Source organism: Ornithorhynchus anatinus, chromosome 9 (assembly GCF_004115215.2).
Source record: "Ornithorhynchus anatinus isolate Pmale09 chromosome 9, mOrnAna1.pri.v4, whole genome shotgun sequence".
Classification (NCBI taxonomy): Eukaryota; Metazoa; Chordata; class Mammalia; order Monotremata; family Ornithorhynchidae; genus Ornithorhynchus; species Ornithorhynchus anatinus.
The window spans coordinates 15,690,993-15,707,284 of record NC_041736.1 but is presented as its reverse complement, the minus strand read 5'-3'; the positions used below and the strand labels follow the sequence as shown (position 1 = coordinate 15,707,284).

General features: G+C 40.5%; 1 protein-coding gene across 5 annotated transcripts in view; it reads left to right on the top strand.

The window, feature by feature from the left end:
* Positions 1-16,292, top strand: part of LRP2 (LDL receptor related protein 2) — a 164,123-nt gene that overhangs the window by 56,702 nt on the left and 91,129 nt on the right. For all 5 annotated transcript variants that reach the window (XM_029071513.2, XM_029071510.1, XM_029071508.1 and 2 more), the window contains exons 13-24: positions 265-471; positions 2,055-2,257; positions 2,729-2,869; positions 4,288-4,491; positions 6,523-6,715; positions 8,921-9,046; positions 9,366-9,496; positions 11,570-11,707; positions 12,476-12,757; positions 14,155-14,394; positions 15,242-15,361; positions 15,474-15,590. In XM_029071513.2, coding sequence (XP_028927346.1) covers positions 265-471; positions 2,055-2,257; positions 2,729-2,869; positions 4,288-4,491; positions 6,523-6,715; positions 8,921-9,046; positions 9,366-9,496; positions 11,570-11,707; positions 12,476-12,757; positions 14,155-14,394; positions 15,242-15,361; positions 15,474-15,590 — 2,102 coding nt within the window. The remainder of the gene's footprint in view (positions 1-264; positions 472-2,054; positions 2,258-2,728; positions 2,870-4,287; positions 4,492-6,522; positions 6,716-8,920; positions 9,047-9,365; positions 9,497-11,569; positions 11,708-12,475; positions 12,758-14,154; positions 14,395-15,241; positions 15,362-15,473; positions 15,591-16,292) is intronic.

Sequence of the window (16,292 nt, the reverse complement as noted above, 5' to 3'; positions counted from 1 at the left end):
CAAGGCATTGCTCCAGAATGGGCACACGGGTCTACTCCACTGACCAATCTTGGCTGCCTCTAGTTCTGCGTGTGTAACGTTTTTTCCATCCGTCGCATTACACCCCAAGGATCTCAAACTGATTTCAAACCCCATCTGCAATAAAATCTGGCGCGCTCAGCATGCTTTTCGACCATGAAGAGCCTGTTCCTTCCCTGGGTAGCATATGACTTCTCTCTAACACTCATAAAAGTGTGAAACCTTTCATCTTTTCTCCTTTTGTAGGTATTTATTTTTCTCCGACTGGGATAGTCTTTCTGGGGACCCGAAGGTGGAAAGGGCCTTCATGGATGGTACAAACCGTCAAGATTTGATAAAGACCAAGTTAGGGTGGCCTGCTGGGATAACTTTGGATATCATATCAAAGCGACTCTATTGGGTTGACAGCCGGTTTGATTACATCGAGACCGTAACTTATGATGGACTTCAAAGGTAGGGAGCCTTTTCTGACTTTGTACATCGTAGACCCCAAGAGCCCATGGTTAGGGCCAAAGGAAGTAAGAGGAAGAAAATGTCTAAAGTAAAATACCGTTGTGCTGGTTAACATCATGGCTGGATTTGCACTAGGTATCTCTCTGCCCGGGCTTTACCAGGGCCAGACTGAGTGCCAACTGTGCCGAGCTCAACTGGCTTGGGAGCCTCTGGGGCTGATCCATAGCTAATGCAGGTTGACAGATGAGGAGGCCTGTTGAGCAGAAGTTCTATATTGCTACTGGGTACTCTCCTGGCTCTGAGGCAAAGCGGCACAGCACTAATTAACTGGGAGCTAGGCAAGAGCGAGGCCCCATGGTAGAAGTAGAGTAACTTCTGCTCAGTCCCATACAACTTGCACTGGCACAGCTGAGCCATTGCCCAACCGGGGGCCCCTGGGAATGTGAGGCCAGAACACCTGCCCCCTTCCCCCAGCCTGGATCAATGCAGCCCTCTTCTTCACCACCTCCCCTTCCTTGAGGGCTTCCCTATTCCCTCTGCAGATTCCCAATCCTTTCTATTTTGTGGCCATGTGCACACATTTCTCTGGCACTCACCTTCCTCAGTCTCTCTGGGCTTTTCTAATAGTAAAGCCTAAGGTTGCTTGGGCTTGACTGATTTCTCACCTGCAGAGGATCTTTTTTCTCCTATTCAGTGTTAATCTCTCTCCTTCCCTCTCCACTTCCCCAGATGCCCTGGGCATTTCTAGAGGTCATGGGTTCAAATCCCTGCTCGGCCATTTGTCAGCTGTGTGACTTTGGGCAAGTCACTTCACTTCTCGGTGCCTCAGTTCCCTCATCTGTAAAATGGGGATTAAGACTGTGAGCCCCACGTGGGACAACCTGATTCCCCAGTGTCTACCCCAGCGCTTAGAACAGTGCTCGGCACATAGTAAGCGCTTAACAGATACCAACATTATTATTATTATTCTATCTCCTGCTCTGCTTCTGTATTGTAGTTCCCTTGATGTCTCTTGTCTATGCCCTTTAAAGCTTCTCTCTGGTTACCCCTTCCCCATATGTCCCGCACGTATCTTGGGCGAGTCTGTGATGGTCCAGCTTTAACTTATGAACCCACTCAATCAGTAGCTATTTCCTCACTTGTGGCCCCTTTATCTTTCCAGGTCTCCCAGCTGCAGGGTGTTGACTTTGCTCCCTCAACTTGGGGGAGATCTTCCTGGAAGAACAGAGAAATAAGTCATTTGGGGAGGGTGGGGAGGTGCCCTTGTGGCCAAAATGAATCTAGGGGTGGGAGTGGATTTGGGGAATGCAGAACACTTCTTCTCCCCAAGGGCTAAATATAGTGAATTGTGCCCAGTTGGGCGCTCAGTAAATGCCATTCCTCCTCCTCTCCCTCCTCCATCATCATCCATCATATTGAGGACCAAGTGAATGCTAAACGTGCAGGAAGTGCTTGGGACTGTTTTTCACTTGCATTTCAAATCCTCCATTGCATGGGGAGATGAGAAACTCACCACTCCAGTGTTTTGGATCCAGGTGAATCGCATCCACCTTCAGTAAAATATTCCTCTTGTCTTGCAACAGGAAAACAATAGCTCATGGGGGATCACTCATCCCACATCCCTACGGAATCAGCCTGTTTGAACACAATGTGTTCTTTACTGATTGGACAAGGTTAGCAGTGATGAAGGCCAATAAATTCACGGAATCCAACCCACAGGTGGTCTACCAGTCCTCCCTGAGGCCGTATGGAGTAACTGTCTACCATTCTCTCAGGCAGCCCTTTGGTAAGTCCAATGACAATGACCAGGATTACTTGTATGAAAAGGGGAGAAATTTTAAACATTTTACACCGACACACACAGCCTGATCTGTGGTTCTCATCAGGGACCTGTTTGCAGAGACCGCGTCCTGGGCCTCTCCTCCTCAGCATCCTGAAGAGATGTTGCCACCCTGCCGTGCCCCAATATCAGGGGCTGGGCCATATTTTTTTTCCTTTGGTTTTGGGAATATGCTTCACAAAGAGAAACTATTTACAGATATAGCAAATTGTATAAGGTCAGAGAGGGAACTGTTGTACATTTAAGCATCTAATTTATAGGACAGTATTTATAGAAGTAGAGGCCACTTCTCCACCCAAGGGTGAGGTTGAGTGGGGCCGGGAATGGGGTTAAAAGAAAAAGCAAAAAACTCCAAAAGTTGACGATGCCAGGGGATTTGTGAACCAAGTTTCAAACCTGTCTATTTTGTCTTCCCAGTAAGGAATCCCTGTGGAAGTAACAATGGGGGTTGTGAACAGGTCTGCGTTCTTAGTCACAGAACCGATAATGATGGCCTGGGCTATCGCTGCAAGTGCATCCTGGGGTTTGATTTGCACGTCGATGGGCGGCGTTGTGTTGGTAAGAAAAAAGCTTTGGATGGTCTTTTCAGCAACCAATAAAATGATATATGTGTGTAGGCTTTTCCAGCTAAAATATCCTCCCTCTGACTCCTGCCAGTCCTCTTCTTTGTCTTGATTAACTTGGTCCATTGTGCCCTAGTTTGGGGCAATGAAAGCAGTAAATAATAATTGATGTTGTGACTACTGCTGATTGAAGTACCTCTTTTGAGTGGATTTCTATCTTCTTGAATCTCATATAATTAATTGTATGAGCGTCGAGCACCCTTCTATGATGGTTCTGCTCTTATAGTAACTAATTCTCTTTTCCCTTATGCCGGTGGCAGTTTCTGCCTTCCTTTACTCAAGTGACTTGGGTTTTGGCCTACTCCTCTCTTTGGTTTACTTCTCCCCACTGGTTATCAGACTCTGTCACCTTTATCTTCAACTCAGATGTGTTTTGGAACACCTTTCACGTTGATTCATTATGCCTTTTTGAACTGGGTAAGTTTTTGATTTCACACTTTCCTTTATGTCCATGTCAAAGACAAGAATTCTCCGGAGCCAAGCAGGGTATTGCATCCTTAAATGCAATATCACATCTTCTGTATCACTTTTCAGTCTAGACAAGTTCTTTATATGTTTCTTTGATCTTGGTTTCTCCCCCTTCTCTTCCTTATGACTTTTCTGAAAATCTGTCCAATATAGGTCATCGGGCCACTATTGCATCCCTAGTACTGAACTACTTAACTATATCTTTATCACCTCTGGGCTTTACTGCTGCAACTCATTAGACCTGGAGGGGTTCAATTCAGTGAGGAAGCCCTGGGATAATCTCAAACCTCGTGTAAGGGACTTTGGACTTTCTAGGGACCCCCTAGTTCAATGGTGATGGGCAGATACCTCCCTCTCCCTGAGGAAGTTCTAAGGTAAAACCAGTATCAGAAATATAGCAAGTCCATCAGGCATGCAAATCACATTTGCCACATTAGGATCTATGTTGCTTAGCACTGAGTGTTTGGGTTTTTTGGCTTTTTCATAGGATTACTGTAGAAATTACTAGGACTCCAGGAAACCTTGTTTTCATTTCCCTCGGTATTTTTGCATTCTTTCAAGACATTTTTCTTAATGGATGCCCCTGGAAGAAATGGTAGCCCTTTTGTCAGTTTCTGTTTTTACTTCTGTTTGTTCTCTTGAAGGTGAACAAGTTTCAGTATGAAGAAGAACAATATGAAAGTTCAGTCTTAGATGCTCAGTATTTACTGCTTTTCTCTTTTTATTTTCTTTCCTTTATTTTATAGTTCTTTTATTTTTAAAAATAAATGCTGTAATGTGATTAAAAAACCCCTCTTCCTTAGTCTTAAATTTAACTATGCTTGATTTTTTTAAAGACTAAAAACTCTGTTCTAACTCCAAATGTCTCTCTCTTCCCTCCCATAGCGGTGCAACAGTTTTTGCTCTTTTCATCTCAGCTAGCAGTGCGGGGTATCCCATTCAACCTCTCAACCCAGGAAGATGTCATTATCCCAGTGACTGGAAGCCCTTCCTACTTTGTGGGAATTGACTTTTTTGCCCAAGAGGACACGATCTTCTTTTCAGACACAACCAAAGACATAATTTATAAGCAAAAAACTGATGGAACAGGTGAGAGGGTGTTGCATGGTTTGATTTTTCTTTTCTGCCAGCAAGGTGGAGAAAGAGAATATGAAAGTTGGCAACTGTTTCTAGGAAGGGTGGCCAGATGAGTTTGAGAAAAATCTGAAGCCCTAAAAAAGTGAAAGAAAAAACTAGAACCATTACCGATTGAAGAAGGTGGAACAGTTACTTTTCCTTTATCCTTAAACCACCAGCTTCTTTAAAAGCTGCAAATGATAATATACCCTACCTTTATCAATCAGTTGACAAAACACAAAGGATGTCTTTGATGTGTGTGAAGTTCATGAAAGTGTTAATTGTCTAGGTCCAATGAACCATACCCAAAATGGTTGGTGTAATGAAATAAGATATCTATGCCAGAGTCTCTCTAATTAAAAACTTATTAATTGAACATCATTCCTCTCTCCTGATTCAGATACTAGTGAGATAACCTCTGAGGCCTAAGCACACTAGGTTTAGTTCTCTAATTGAATACAACCCCTAACAAAAGCGGCATTCATATTTCTAAGATTCTCCCAGACTCTGTGGGATTAGTATTCAGAGTTAACAATATCCAAGATATAGTAGGGATCTGATTTTTGGAGAATGATGCATTCCTATTTAACTTTTATTCATGGAAATTGCCACCCCATTTTGGGTTCCATATCAGAGTCCTCTGCAATTCTGTTGTTCTAGAATACTCAGAATCACTTTCTGTACAATGATGTCTATTTGGCCATTTGGGAGGTAGTCATGAGTTACCTCCCATTCTTTTGGGGGATAATAATGATGGTATTTATTATGTGCTTGCTAGATTTCAAGTGCTGTCTTAAGCACTGAAATAGGTAGATATAAGGATAATCAGAGTAGACATAGTCCTTATTTCACACAAGGCCCAGAGTTTAGAAGGGAGAGAAAACAGGCATCATATCCTCAGTTTGCAGATGAGAAAACCGAGGTGCAGAGGCATTAAATGACTTGTCCAAGGACGTTCAGTGGACAAGTGGCAGAGCTGGGACTAAGACCCAGCTCTTCTGACTCCCAGTCCAATGCTCTTTCCATTTGGTCATGGAGCATCCCTAAGTGATAAATAAGTACTGTGTTCTCCATATTCCCAGAGAGGCAATAGAATTTCAGAGAAACAGGATGTGTATGCAAGACAGTTAGTGGAGGACCCAGAAAAAAAGTTGATTTTCCTGGATCCAGGTGACTGTTTTGGGAGCCCTGGTTTGAAAGTGTTAGTGCAAAGTTAAATGATATGTGTCTAGGGCAAGAGGTCTCTATATAAAACAAGTATCTGCAGGTGGACTTTATTCCCTTTTCCACCTCCATTTTCTCAAGGAGGGAGAGAGAATCTCTTTACGAGATATACACATTATGTTCCTAAAGTAGTCTAGATTTCAGAATGACAGTTCACTAAGAGGTGATTTTTGCATATCTTTATTTTTTTTATTCCTTCAAGGGAGCATGGTGCTTGCTCCCTTTTAGATTCCCTACCTCCCCCGCCCTCCACCCCCAGGGGTGGGGGTGGCAGGGCAGGGAGGAATTATGAGCCAGGAAGGGAGCAGCAGCCTTTTCTCTTTTCAGTCCTGTGGACTTATGAAAATTTGGCAACACTGTTCCTGAGAATGACTCTTCTTGAAAGAGTTTGGGAGGTGAATGCTTGAGGGCTTCCCCCACAGCTAGTACTTGGTAGTGCCAGTTCAGCGGAGCACAGTTGGTGAAGTCAGACACTTCTTGTTCAGAGTTCCTGAAGTGAGAAACTTGTCTGGAAGGTTGATTGAGAAAGTAGCAAAGATCCAAGTAAGCATATTCATCAGAATCATATCTGTTCTTGGAGTCCTGAACTTTTGGAAGTAGTTTGATAGGGTTTTCACTTCACATTATTGCCCTCTGTTTTGTAATTTAAAAGAAAAAAAAACTTGACAGCTATATTTTCCGTTATTTTATATGAGTCAAATGTTAAATGAAGTGCTCTGATTGAACTGTCTTTAAAGATTTTAAATTAAACCATTACATTTTATATATTTTAACTTCCAGGAAGAGAAATTCTTACAGCCAACAGAGTGGAAAGTGTTGAAGATCTGGCTTTTGACTGGATTTCTAAGAATCTTTACTGGACAGACCCTCGGTATAGAAGTATTAGTGTCATGAGACTGGTGGATAAATCTAGGAGAGCAATAGTCCAGAATTTAAATAATCCACGATCCATAGTAGTTCATCCAGTTATTGGGTAAGCACAATTCTGTTTTTACATTTTTTTTATAGTGTTTGATAATGTGTGCCATTCTCAGTCACTATAATATTATATCATCGGGACTAGGTCTGGAGAGTGAATGCGAGATTTGTGCTCTGTGAACCCAAATAATGTTTTATCTAAAATATTTTTTACTTTAAGAACAACTTAGAATTTGGTACACATAGTAAGTGCTCACTAAGTACAATTGATTGACCATTTCATTTCAAGAATAGTCTTTCACATTTCTTTATTCATTTTTGTTTTGCTTTGTTCTGGCACTGTTTGCAGAATGCAGTGTGGTAAATGATATGGATTGAGGAAAGGGATATGTAATCATTATTTTGAATTTCTCAGTTTTCTACTTTTGCGTGTTAATATCCATGAATAAACTTTCTGTTCTGTAGACAGGGAAGCAGTGTGGCCTAATGGAAAGAGCACAAGAGTTGAGTCAGGAGACCTGGATTCTAATCCTGGCTCTGCAACTTGCCTGTGTGTGATCATGACAAGTCACTTAACCTCTCTGTACCTTAATTTTGTAAAGTGAGGTTTACAAACCTTTTCTCCCTCCACCTTAGACTGTGAGTCCTGTGTGAGACAGGGACTAGTTCTCATCTGATTGTGCTGTATCTGTCCCAGTGCTTAGTGCAGTACTTGGCACATGGTAAGTGCTTAACAAATATCATGATTATTACCAAATTTGAAAACAATTTTCATCAGCCTTGAGAGAAGCTTTCATATGCTCCTATTAGGTATAAAAGAGTCTCAGACAAATTCAGATGTAATATTTTGCAATAAGGAATTGTAAGACTTAGTTTTACTTGGCACGTTAGTGTCTCATAGACAACCATCCTTACGTAGTATAGTATCTTTACATAGTATAGTAGCCTTAAGTAGTAGAGTAACCTTATGTAGTGTTTTGCATGGTATGGGGAAAAGAATGGGCTGTATTTCTTGTGCTACTCTCCTTGGTCAGTAGCCATACTAAAGTTTGATCTTGACTCTTGATTTCATCTTCATAAAAGTTAGCTAGGCATCTCAAAAAAGGAGTGATTAATTTGAACTTTAATACCTAAATGGTTAAACACTTTTATAGGGAAATATGAATTTGCCTTAATCAACAACCTCAAGTGAATAATTCTTGGTTTTTGAAAAATTACCAGATCATTCCCTTCTTTCAAATTGGAGGCATTAAACAGAAGACCAGTGAATGTGTCTTAAATGGCTCCTCAAGTTTACATTGTCATACCTTTTTGAAGTCATGCAGTGTCAAGAAGGGGCAAAGCAAGATGTTAAATTTAACCTTTTGATTGAAGAAACAAGACTAAAAAGAAAGGATCTCTCATTCAGATTTTTCTAAGATCAGTCTTTGGCCACTCAGGCCTTAGAATCAGAGGATGACTAGCTGTATGCTTGTGGAGCAGAGCAGAATGACTCTTTTTCTGTAGTCCTTGGAATATTTTGACAGGCTTCAAAATAAAAAGTCACAAGGCATATTTGTTTGAAGGTATGCCTCATGTAGTTCTACTGGATCTCTGGGTTAAATCCTTGCAGAACCCTTCTTGAAGAAAAATCCACATTAGGGTATTCATCACTTGCCAATCATTACGCATGCACACAGCCATATCTTCAGACACCAGGGCATGCTGTGTTGAGACAGTCATGCATTGTTGGAGTGTTCCCTCATTCTGCCAATGTGCTACAGCCAAAATATGTAGTGAAAGAAGACCTTCTTGCAGAGCTGACCATATTCAGAGGAGCCATCGTAAGTTTTCCGTGTGTGTAAAATGAGTTTGTCAGCCTCTTGATATGAATGAATATAGGGTTGGCCTATCTGGGGGAAACATGGCTCTAAAGAGTCTTTTAATGATCCCAAATTTGGTGTCAGACTATCTGGCTGACTTTATTTTCATATTCCCAATGTACTATCCTATGGCATTATTTTGAGCCGAATAATATATGGGTTTATTTTTGATGACTTCAGTTATAATTTGATTAAGTTATAAAGGCTGGGACATGTCTTTGGGTCTCCTGATGCATGTGGGAACCTGGTAAACCCAACCCCCCAAAAGAAAATGGAATGACTTCCAGGAATCTTCAGCAGAGTTTGGTTTTGGAACAATTCCTGGGCAAATTTGCTGGCTCTTTTTTTGTTTTGTTTTAGAATCATTGGATTTGTCCACCTGTTTTTCCTTTTTACAGGTATATATTCTGGACAGATTGGTTCCGCCCAGCTAAAATCATGAGAGCCTGGAGTGATGGATCCCATGCATTGCCAATAGTGAACACTACCCTGGGATGGCCCAATGGCTTGGCCATAGATTGGGGGTAAGTGTTGTTGGGGACTGAGGAAAACTTATGAAGAAATCTTAATTTTTTTTTAACCTTCCATATCTTTTAGTTAGTGAGAAATAGGAAGAGGGGGAGATCCAGTTGGGCACAGCAGGAAGTGAGAGCCTACAGGGAGGATGGGATCATATGGGGGAGAATATTGAGGGCAAATCAGATATCTGTATGTGATCCAGAGGGCATTCCAAATTAGCTTGGTGGAAAATATTTATATTATTTTAATGTAAATATTGCATTACACAGGATGAAAGAATGTGTTCTTACTGTTTTCTTTTAACATTTTGTTGCATAATTTCAGTGCTCTGCGTCTCTACTGGGTAGATGCCTTTTTTGATAAAATAGAGCATAGCACATTCGATGGCTTAGATAGACGAACTCTCGAGCGGATTAACCAGATGACTCATCCGTTTGGCCTTACTATCTTTGGAGGTGAGTTGTGAAAGGGCAAAAATGTCGGTTATCCAGTGCCATCTGACTTTTGACTTGGAGTGCCAGCATCATAGCTTGTAATTACAGACTTGATTTGAACAGATTCACAGTGTTTTCATGTTGGAGGAATTTAATACAAGTGTCAGGATGCATATTTTCATATATATTAGAATACCAAAGCAACAACACCTTCCATCCCTTGAGCAACATCCTTGTTCAAGCATAAGCTGATGAGTAAAAGAGAAAATAAATCGAATTAAAAAAGCCAACATGTCTTTGGGAGATGGACTTCGGTGTTATAGTGGTTAGTCTTGGATTTGCCACTGACATCTCCAAATTATCCTTCATAGTAAATGGCCAGGTGGGATCTCTGACAATAAGGTCACCATTATTTGGGCCACAATAGAGGTGAGGTTTCTTGGAATACATCTCTGATGGACATAACAGCCTGGTTGCCAGATGGATGACAGCCAGAGACAGCTCTGTGGTAAATGCAAGTGAGCTAACTGTAAGTGGAATGGCAGAAGGCAGAGTATAAGGAAAACTGAAGCATAACTTTCCGTATTGAAAATTCTAAGAAATAACAATTGCAGGTAGACAATCTGATATGCAGCAAAAACGGATGGCTGACTTATTTTTGAGCAAAGATACCTTGCTGTTTGTCGGGTGAAGAGATATCTGCAGGCTTTACTAAAAGCAACTATTGCTATAAACGAAAGGGTGTTTGGTTTTCACAAGTACACAGTGTGGGAATGACTGCACATGTTAATCTATAGGGGACACTTTTCACATAGAGAAGCAGCGTGGCTCAGTGGAAAGAGCATGGGCTTGGGAGTCAGAGGTCATGGGTTTGAATCCCGGCTCGGCCACTCGTCAGCTGTGTGACTTTGCGCAAGTCACTTGACTTCTCTGTGCCTCAGTACCTCATCTGTAAAATGGGGATTAAGACTGTGAGCCCCACGTGGGACAACTTGATTACCTTGTGTCTACCCCAGCGCTTAGAACAGTGCTCGGCACATAGTAAGCACTTAACAAATACCAACATTATTATTATTATTATTATGGATCCCGACACTTAGCTGGAGCAGCAACGTCAAGCATACAGGACACACATTTTTACATCTATTTTTCCAATTGATATCTGTTCTCATTTGATAGAATTTGCGATGCTTTGAATAATGTCTCTGAAAAAGATATAATTGTTTTGTAAAATTATATTTATTTATATTAATGCCTGTTTACTTGTTTTGATGTGTGTATATCTAAAATTCTATTTATTTTTATTGATGCTTCTTTACTTGTTTTGATGTCTGTCTCCCCCCTTCTAGACTGTAAGCCCAGAGTGGTTAGGGATTGTCTCTCTTTATTCCTGAATTGAACTTTCCAAGTGCTTAGTACAGTGCTCTGCACACAGTAAGTGCTCAATAAATATAAATGAATGAATTTTTGATTGAAATAAGTTATGTGCATTGGTTTGCTTGTATTTTTCCTTTTGTTCAGCATAGTAGAAATGAGTCAGTCTAAAGAATGTTGTTAGTCACGATCATTGGGGGAGATGGTAGGGGAAATATATAAACACACTGTGAACTCCTCAACATTATTTCCCCAAGGAAATAATTTCTCTTCCAATTATTGTGATTCTGATTCAATTGCAGTATTTCACCGTATAACACAAATTCTTTTGGTAGCTGGTTCTACAATAAATGTAATATTGAATATTTATTGAATATTCATATTTTGTCTATGCACATTTGTGCCCAATTTATCATTCTTCAATTATGACTCACCGAAAAGTATCACATGGCCCATTAAATAATTTTTACTTATTACAATGCTTAATTGGGTTTAATTTGATGGAGTAGCAAATCACTAAAAAAGGATCACAAGTGGTATTTTTAGTTATGGAACACTCATTTGAGATGTTTTCTGATTTTCTGAAAGAATGAGAGAGTAGATTTCCATGGTTTGCAGGAGAAATAGAGTTCTTTGATCTTTTCTTTCAAAATGATCCACAACTGCAGTTCCAAAGAAAACGTTTGTCTTTAAATGCTAACCATCTGCCTTTCCATTTAGGCTATGTTTATTTCACTGACTGGCGGCTGGGCGGAATCGTTCGAGTGAGGAAAACAGACGGTGGAGAGATCACCATTATCCGGAGAGGCATTACTAATATCATGCATGTGAAGTCTTATGATGCTAATTCCCAAATTGGTGAGCAGTGATCTTGAATTTTTCTTCATTTTATTTGCTTATTTCTTCATTTTAAAGTTGATGATTGTTCTTTCGCACTCAACTAACTTAAAATATTTTTTCCATTCCTGTCACTCCAACAAAAAATTGTTCCAAATCTCCAACCCTTGTTGTGTCCAACCTGATTAAAGTTTATCTACCCTAGCGCTTAGAACAGTGCTTGACACATAGTAAGCGCTTAACAAATACCACAAAAAAAATCCTTTTGTCCAGGTGTCATTCAGAAAATGATGTATGTGCCTGTGGGTTTAATAATATAGTCCTACATTGTTTTAGTACTTTCCTGAACTTTAAGCAGCATATTTTCAACATACACATGTAAGATTTTGGATTAAAAAGATGGCAGCAGGCAGCATGTGGTTACCTATCAAGATGAGATGTTATGAGATTCTTTATAGGCTTGATTGCACTATTAAATGTTGAAAAATTTTTTAGTATTAGAGAATCTTTATGGTTTGAACTTAGTTGTTCCAGAACATGTGTTTTCATTACATGTTTTGGATAGAATGCTGTTGGGGAATTAGAGAATGTTTGTCCGACGAGATGTCTGGGAATACAACGTTATTCGGTCCAGTTATGCTATCTGGCATCATTTAAGGCATGCAAACTTGTAACACGAGCTTTCCTTTAGGCAGGTTCCTCAAGAATGTAAAAACCGAGTGAACTGCAAATCTATGAATTTCTTATTGCAGTGACACATCACCTAATATGTCGAATTGTTCTTTCCAGGAACAAATTACTGCAACCGTATGACCAACCCTAACGGAGACTGCAGCCATTTTTGCTTCCCGGTACCTAATTTTCAGCGAGTGTGTGGCTGCCCGTATGGTATGAAGTTGGGTTCTAATCAACTCACGTGTGTTGAAGATCCATCCAACGAACCCCCCACATTGCAGTGTGGTTCCTACTCCTTCTCCTGTAATAATGGCCGGTGTGTGCCCAGGTATTTCCGTTGTGATGGCGTTGATGACTGTCATGATAATAGTGATGAACAGCACTGCGGCTCATTAAGTAAGTAACTGGGCAATAATATGAATAATTTTCAAGGTGCTTGGGGTCTTGAGGGAGTTAGTGATTGTAAAGAAGAGCAATGATGGCTTCATTTATGCATTTACTGCTCAGATATACAGTAATTGGGTATCTTTGCATGGCCTTGAATTTAAGAAATTGGCTAGAAATACTTCAGGAAATACCTGGCAGTATCTCCATGTTCTGGGTATGACCCCACTGATAACTCACGACAGTACTTTAAAATATCAGAAAGTCCAAAGCTATAAAATAACCAAGAAAAAAAAAACCCATAGCCCAAAATGAAAAAAGCTGCCCTTGAAATTTCACATTTGGATGATCATAGGACCATGTGCATCTTGGAAACAGGATCCTCTAAAATGTATCATCAAATGAAATTAGACATAGTTGTACATCCAAAAATAATTCTGTTGCTGAATTGATGCTGGCATTCAAATCCTTTGCGAATTCCATTTGTTGTGTTTCTTTTTTTCCCTTGGGCTGGAATGAATTAGGTTGAAGTATCAGCTTTGATCTTTACCTTCTCCCGTTCCATATTTAATTCAGTCTCGGAAAAGTTGGGTACTGACTGTGGGGTGATCCCCACAATTAAGTAAAGAGAAGCAGTGAGGCCAAGTGGGAAGCAGCATAGCCTAGTGGATAAAGCATGGGTCTGGGTTCTAGGTTCTAATTCTGACTTTGCCATTTGCCTGCTGTGCGACCTTAGGCAAATCACTTACCTGCTCTCTGTCTCAATTTCTTCAAGTGCAAAATGGGAATTCAGTATCTGTTCTCTCTCCTACTTGACTGTGATCCTCAAGTGGGACAGGGACTGTATCTGGCCTGCTTATCTTGTATCTTCCCCAGTGCTTAGATCAGTGGTTGACACATAGTAAGCACTTAACAAATACCCCTTTAAAAAAAATTGACGAATAGGAAAAGATATTTCAGAATTGGGCAATCGAACAAAATTTCTGATAAAAATAGCTCAAGAAAATAATGGCATAGGAGACCCAAATAAATAGAAAGTAGAACATTTTTCTCAGCAAGAATTGGTTTGTTTCAAATAATGAAAAAGCAAACAAACATCCAGCTAAAATACCTTTTTACATTTTGGTGGCAGCCCTTTGTGTATTTTGCTAATGAAATATTTCCAGGGATTTTCATGACCAAAATTAGAAATTGCTCTGCATAGCTGCTGTAGTCATTCCACAACTCCATGTTGTAGAAATTTGCAAAAGGGCTTCCAGTTTCCTTCCCTTTTCCCTGTCTCACTTCCTCCACCTACACCCTGCTATGTGTTTCAGTTGTTTTCAGAGGAAAGATGAGAGGCCCGTCTCGGTTGTATTTTTAACTAGGCGGGATGGAACATTGACTGCTTTGATGTTTTATCTCTTTAGATAATACCTGCGCAGCATCAGCTTTCACCTGTAGCCATGGTCAGTGTATTCCAGGACACTGGCGCTGTGATAGACACGAGGACTGCTTAGATGGCAGTGATGAAGAGCACTGCCCTACTCAAGGCCCCATTTCGTGCCCTGCCAACTCATATGCTTGTGACAATAACCGTTGTATTCCTAGGATATGGCTCTGTGATACAGATAATGATTGTGGTGATGGATCAGATGAAAAGAGCTGCAGTAAGTTAGAACTGGTTTGTTTGTGTGTGTGTATTTGTGTGTTTGCCTGTCTGACTCCTTGCAGAAAATCGTTGAAATCTTGAGCCCTCAAAGCCCACACTGACCCACCATCATTTACTAATTTGTCTCCTTCCCTTTCTGGCCATTTAAGACTCCTCTTTTTGTGTAATATAAGGCCCAAGAGATCACAGATGCCTACCTGGAAAAAAGCACATCAAAAGCCTCTCAGACAAGACAGAGTCTGTTGCAAATAAAATCACAAGGAAATAAATGAGAGAGGTCCTGAAATCAAATTCTTGTTATGTCTACTCATCTAGTTCTTGCTAGAGGTCTGATTATTTTCATCAGTGTCACCTTACTTCTTCTTTTAGCTACCTTGCCTATCATCTGCAGTTGAAAGAACATAAATTCCATTAATGGGCAGATGAGTTACCATCACAGCCCAGTATTATGTCTCCAACAGCGGCATCAGATGTTTTCAGGAACAGTTCAATGGTCACCCTTCATTAAGGATATACTGTCTGATATCTCTAACTTTGCCTTCTATATTTCTAACATCCCCTCTACACCCCTAACCTAGTAACCCCATTATTAATCACTTCCCAATCCATTTATCCAGACTCCTTTTAAACCTATTAATATTTTCAGCCCTGTGCAACTTCTTTTAACAGCAAAATACAATTGGTGATTGGACTGTGTCTTCACAGTCACTAGATATTCTAGTTTTGCTAGATTGCATGTCCAACAGAAAAAAGTTCATGAAATTTCTTTTATAGTGTGAAATATTGCTCCTGAACATGATATAGGTAGAATGATTGTAATTTGAATATATATTTTTTTATATTAGATTTTACAGGTACATGTGAACCTGGTCAGTTTCAGTGCCCAGACCATCGCTGCATTGACCCATTTTATGTTTGTGATGGGGATAAAGATTGTGTGGATGGAGCAGATGAGGTTGATTGCAGTAAGTGATTGCTTTATTTTTTATTCTTGGTTGATTAACAAATTGTAGCTGCTTAGTGATTTGTTCTTGAGTTGATATCTGACGATTTGCTCACTCATCCATCCATCCATAGTTTACAACTGCTCAGCTTCTGAGTTTAAGTGTGCAAGTGGAGACCAGTGTATCAGTAATGTTTACCATTGTGATGGTGTCTTTGACTGCAATGATCATTCTGATGAGACTGGCTGTCGTAAGTACCTTTTATTGAATGTGGGTCAAAATAATATGTCCTCTAAATCCAATGTCTGAAAAAGTAGATGTCTTAAAGGTAAGCATGAGGGTCCCTTGCAATCCTAGCTCAAGGATATATCTAATATCTACATCTTTCACAGAGAGGATCTTATCCAGTGTGTGTTTCAAGGTATGTCAGACACCAAGACCTGCAGTCTCCCCAGCCCATATCCCAACATAGAGCACTCAGTAAATAGTACTGATTAAGGCGTTGCCCTGTAAATTGGTACTGGAAGGTCTATTGCTTATGGATTTGGATTCCTTCCTAATTAGAGATGCTTTCCTAAAGACCTGAGCACCAGGCTAGAAGCCAGGTGCTCAGAATTTTGGAACTGGGTTTACATCAGCAAAGCCATATCAAGTTTCCAGTCTTTGTAGTGGACCACCCTTAGTTTCGGGGCTGGATTAGGGACTCTGGGGGCCGTATATTGTGATGGTAGGTTGCAGGATGTTGGTTGCACTGACCAGAATCGTGCTTATATTAGGTGGGAGGAGACAGGACCTGAAAAAGGGGTGGGGCTGGAAGGGAGGAAAAGGGCAGAACCCTTCACGCCTCCCTCTGGCATTCTTCCCTCGGTTAGGTTCAGATGGTGCGTTTCCTCAACAGGTCTGAAGAGTGACAAAACATTTCAGACCCCTCATAATGCTTGTTTCACGGAGA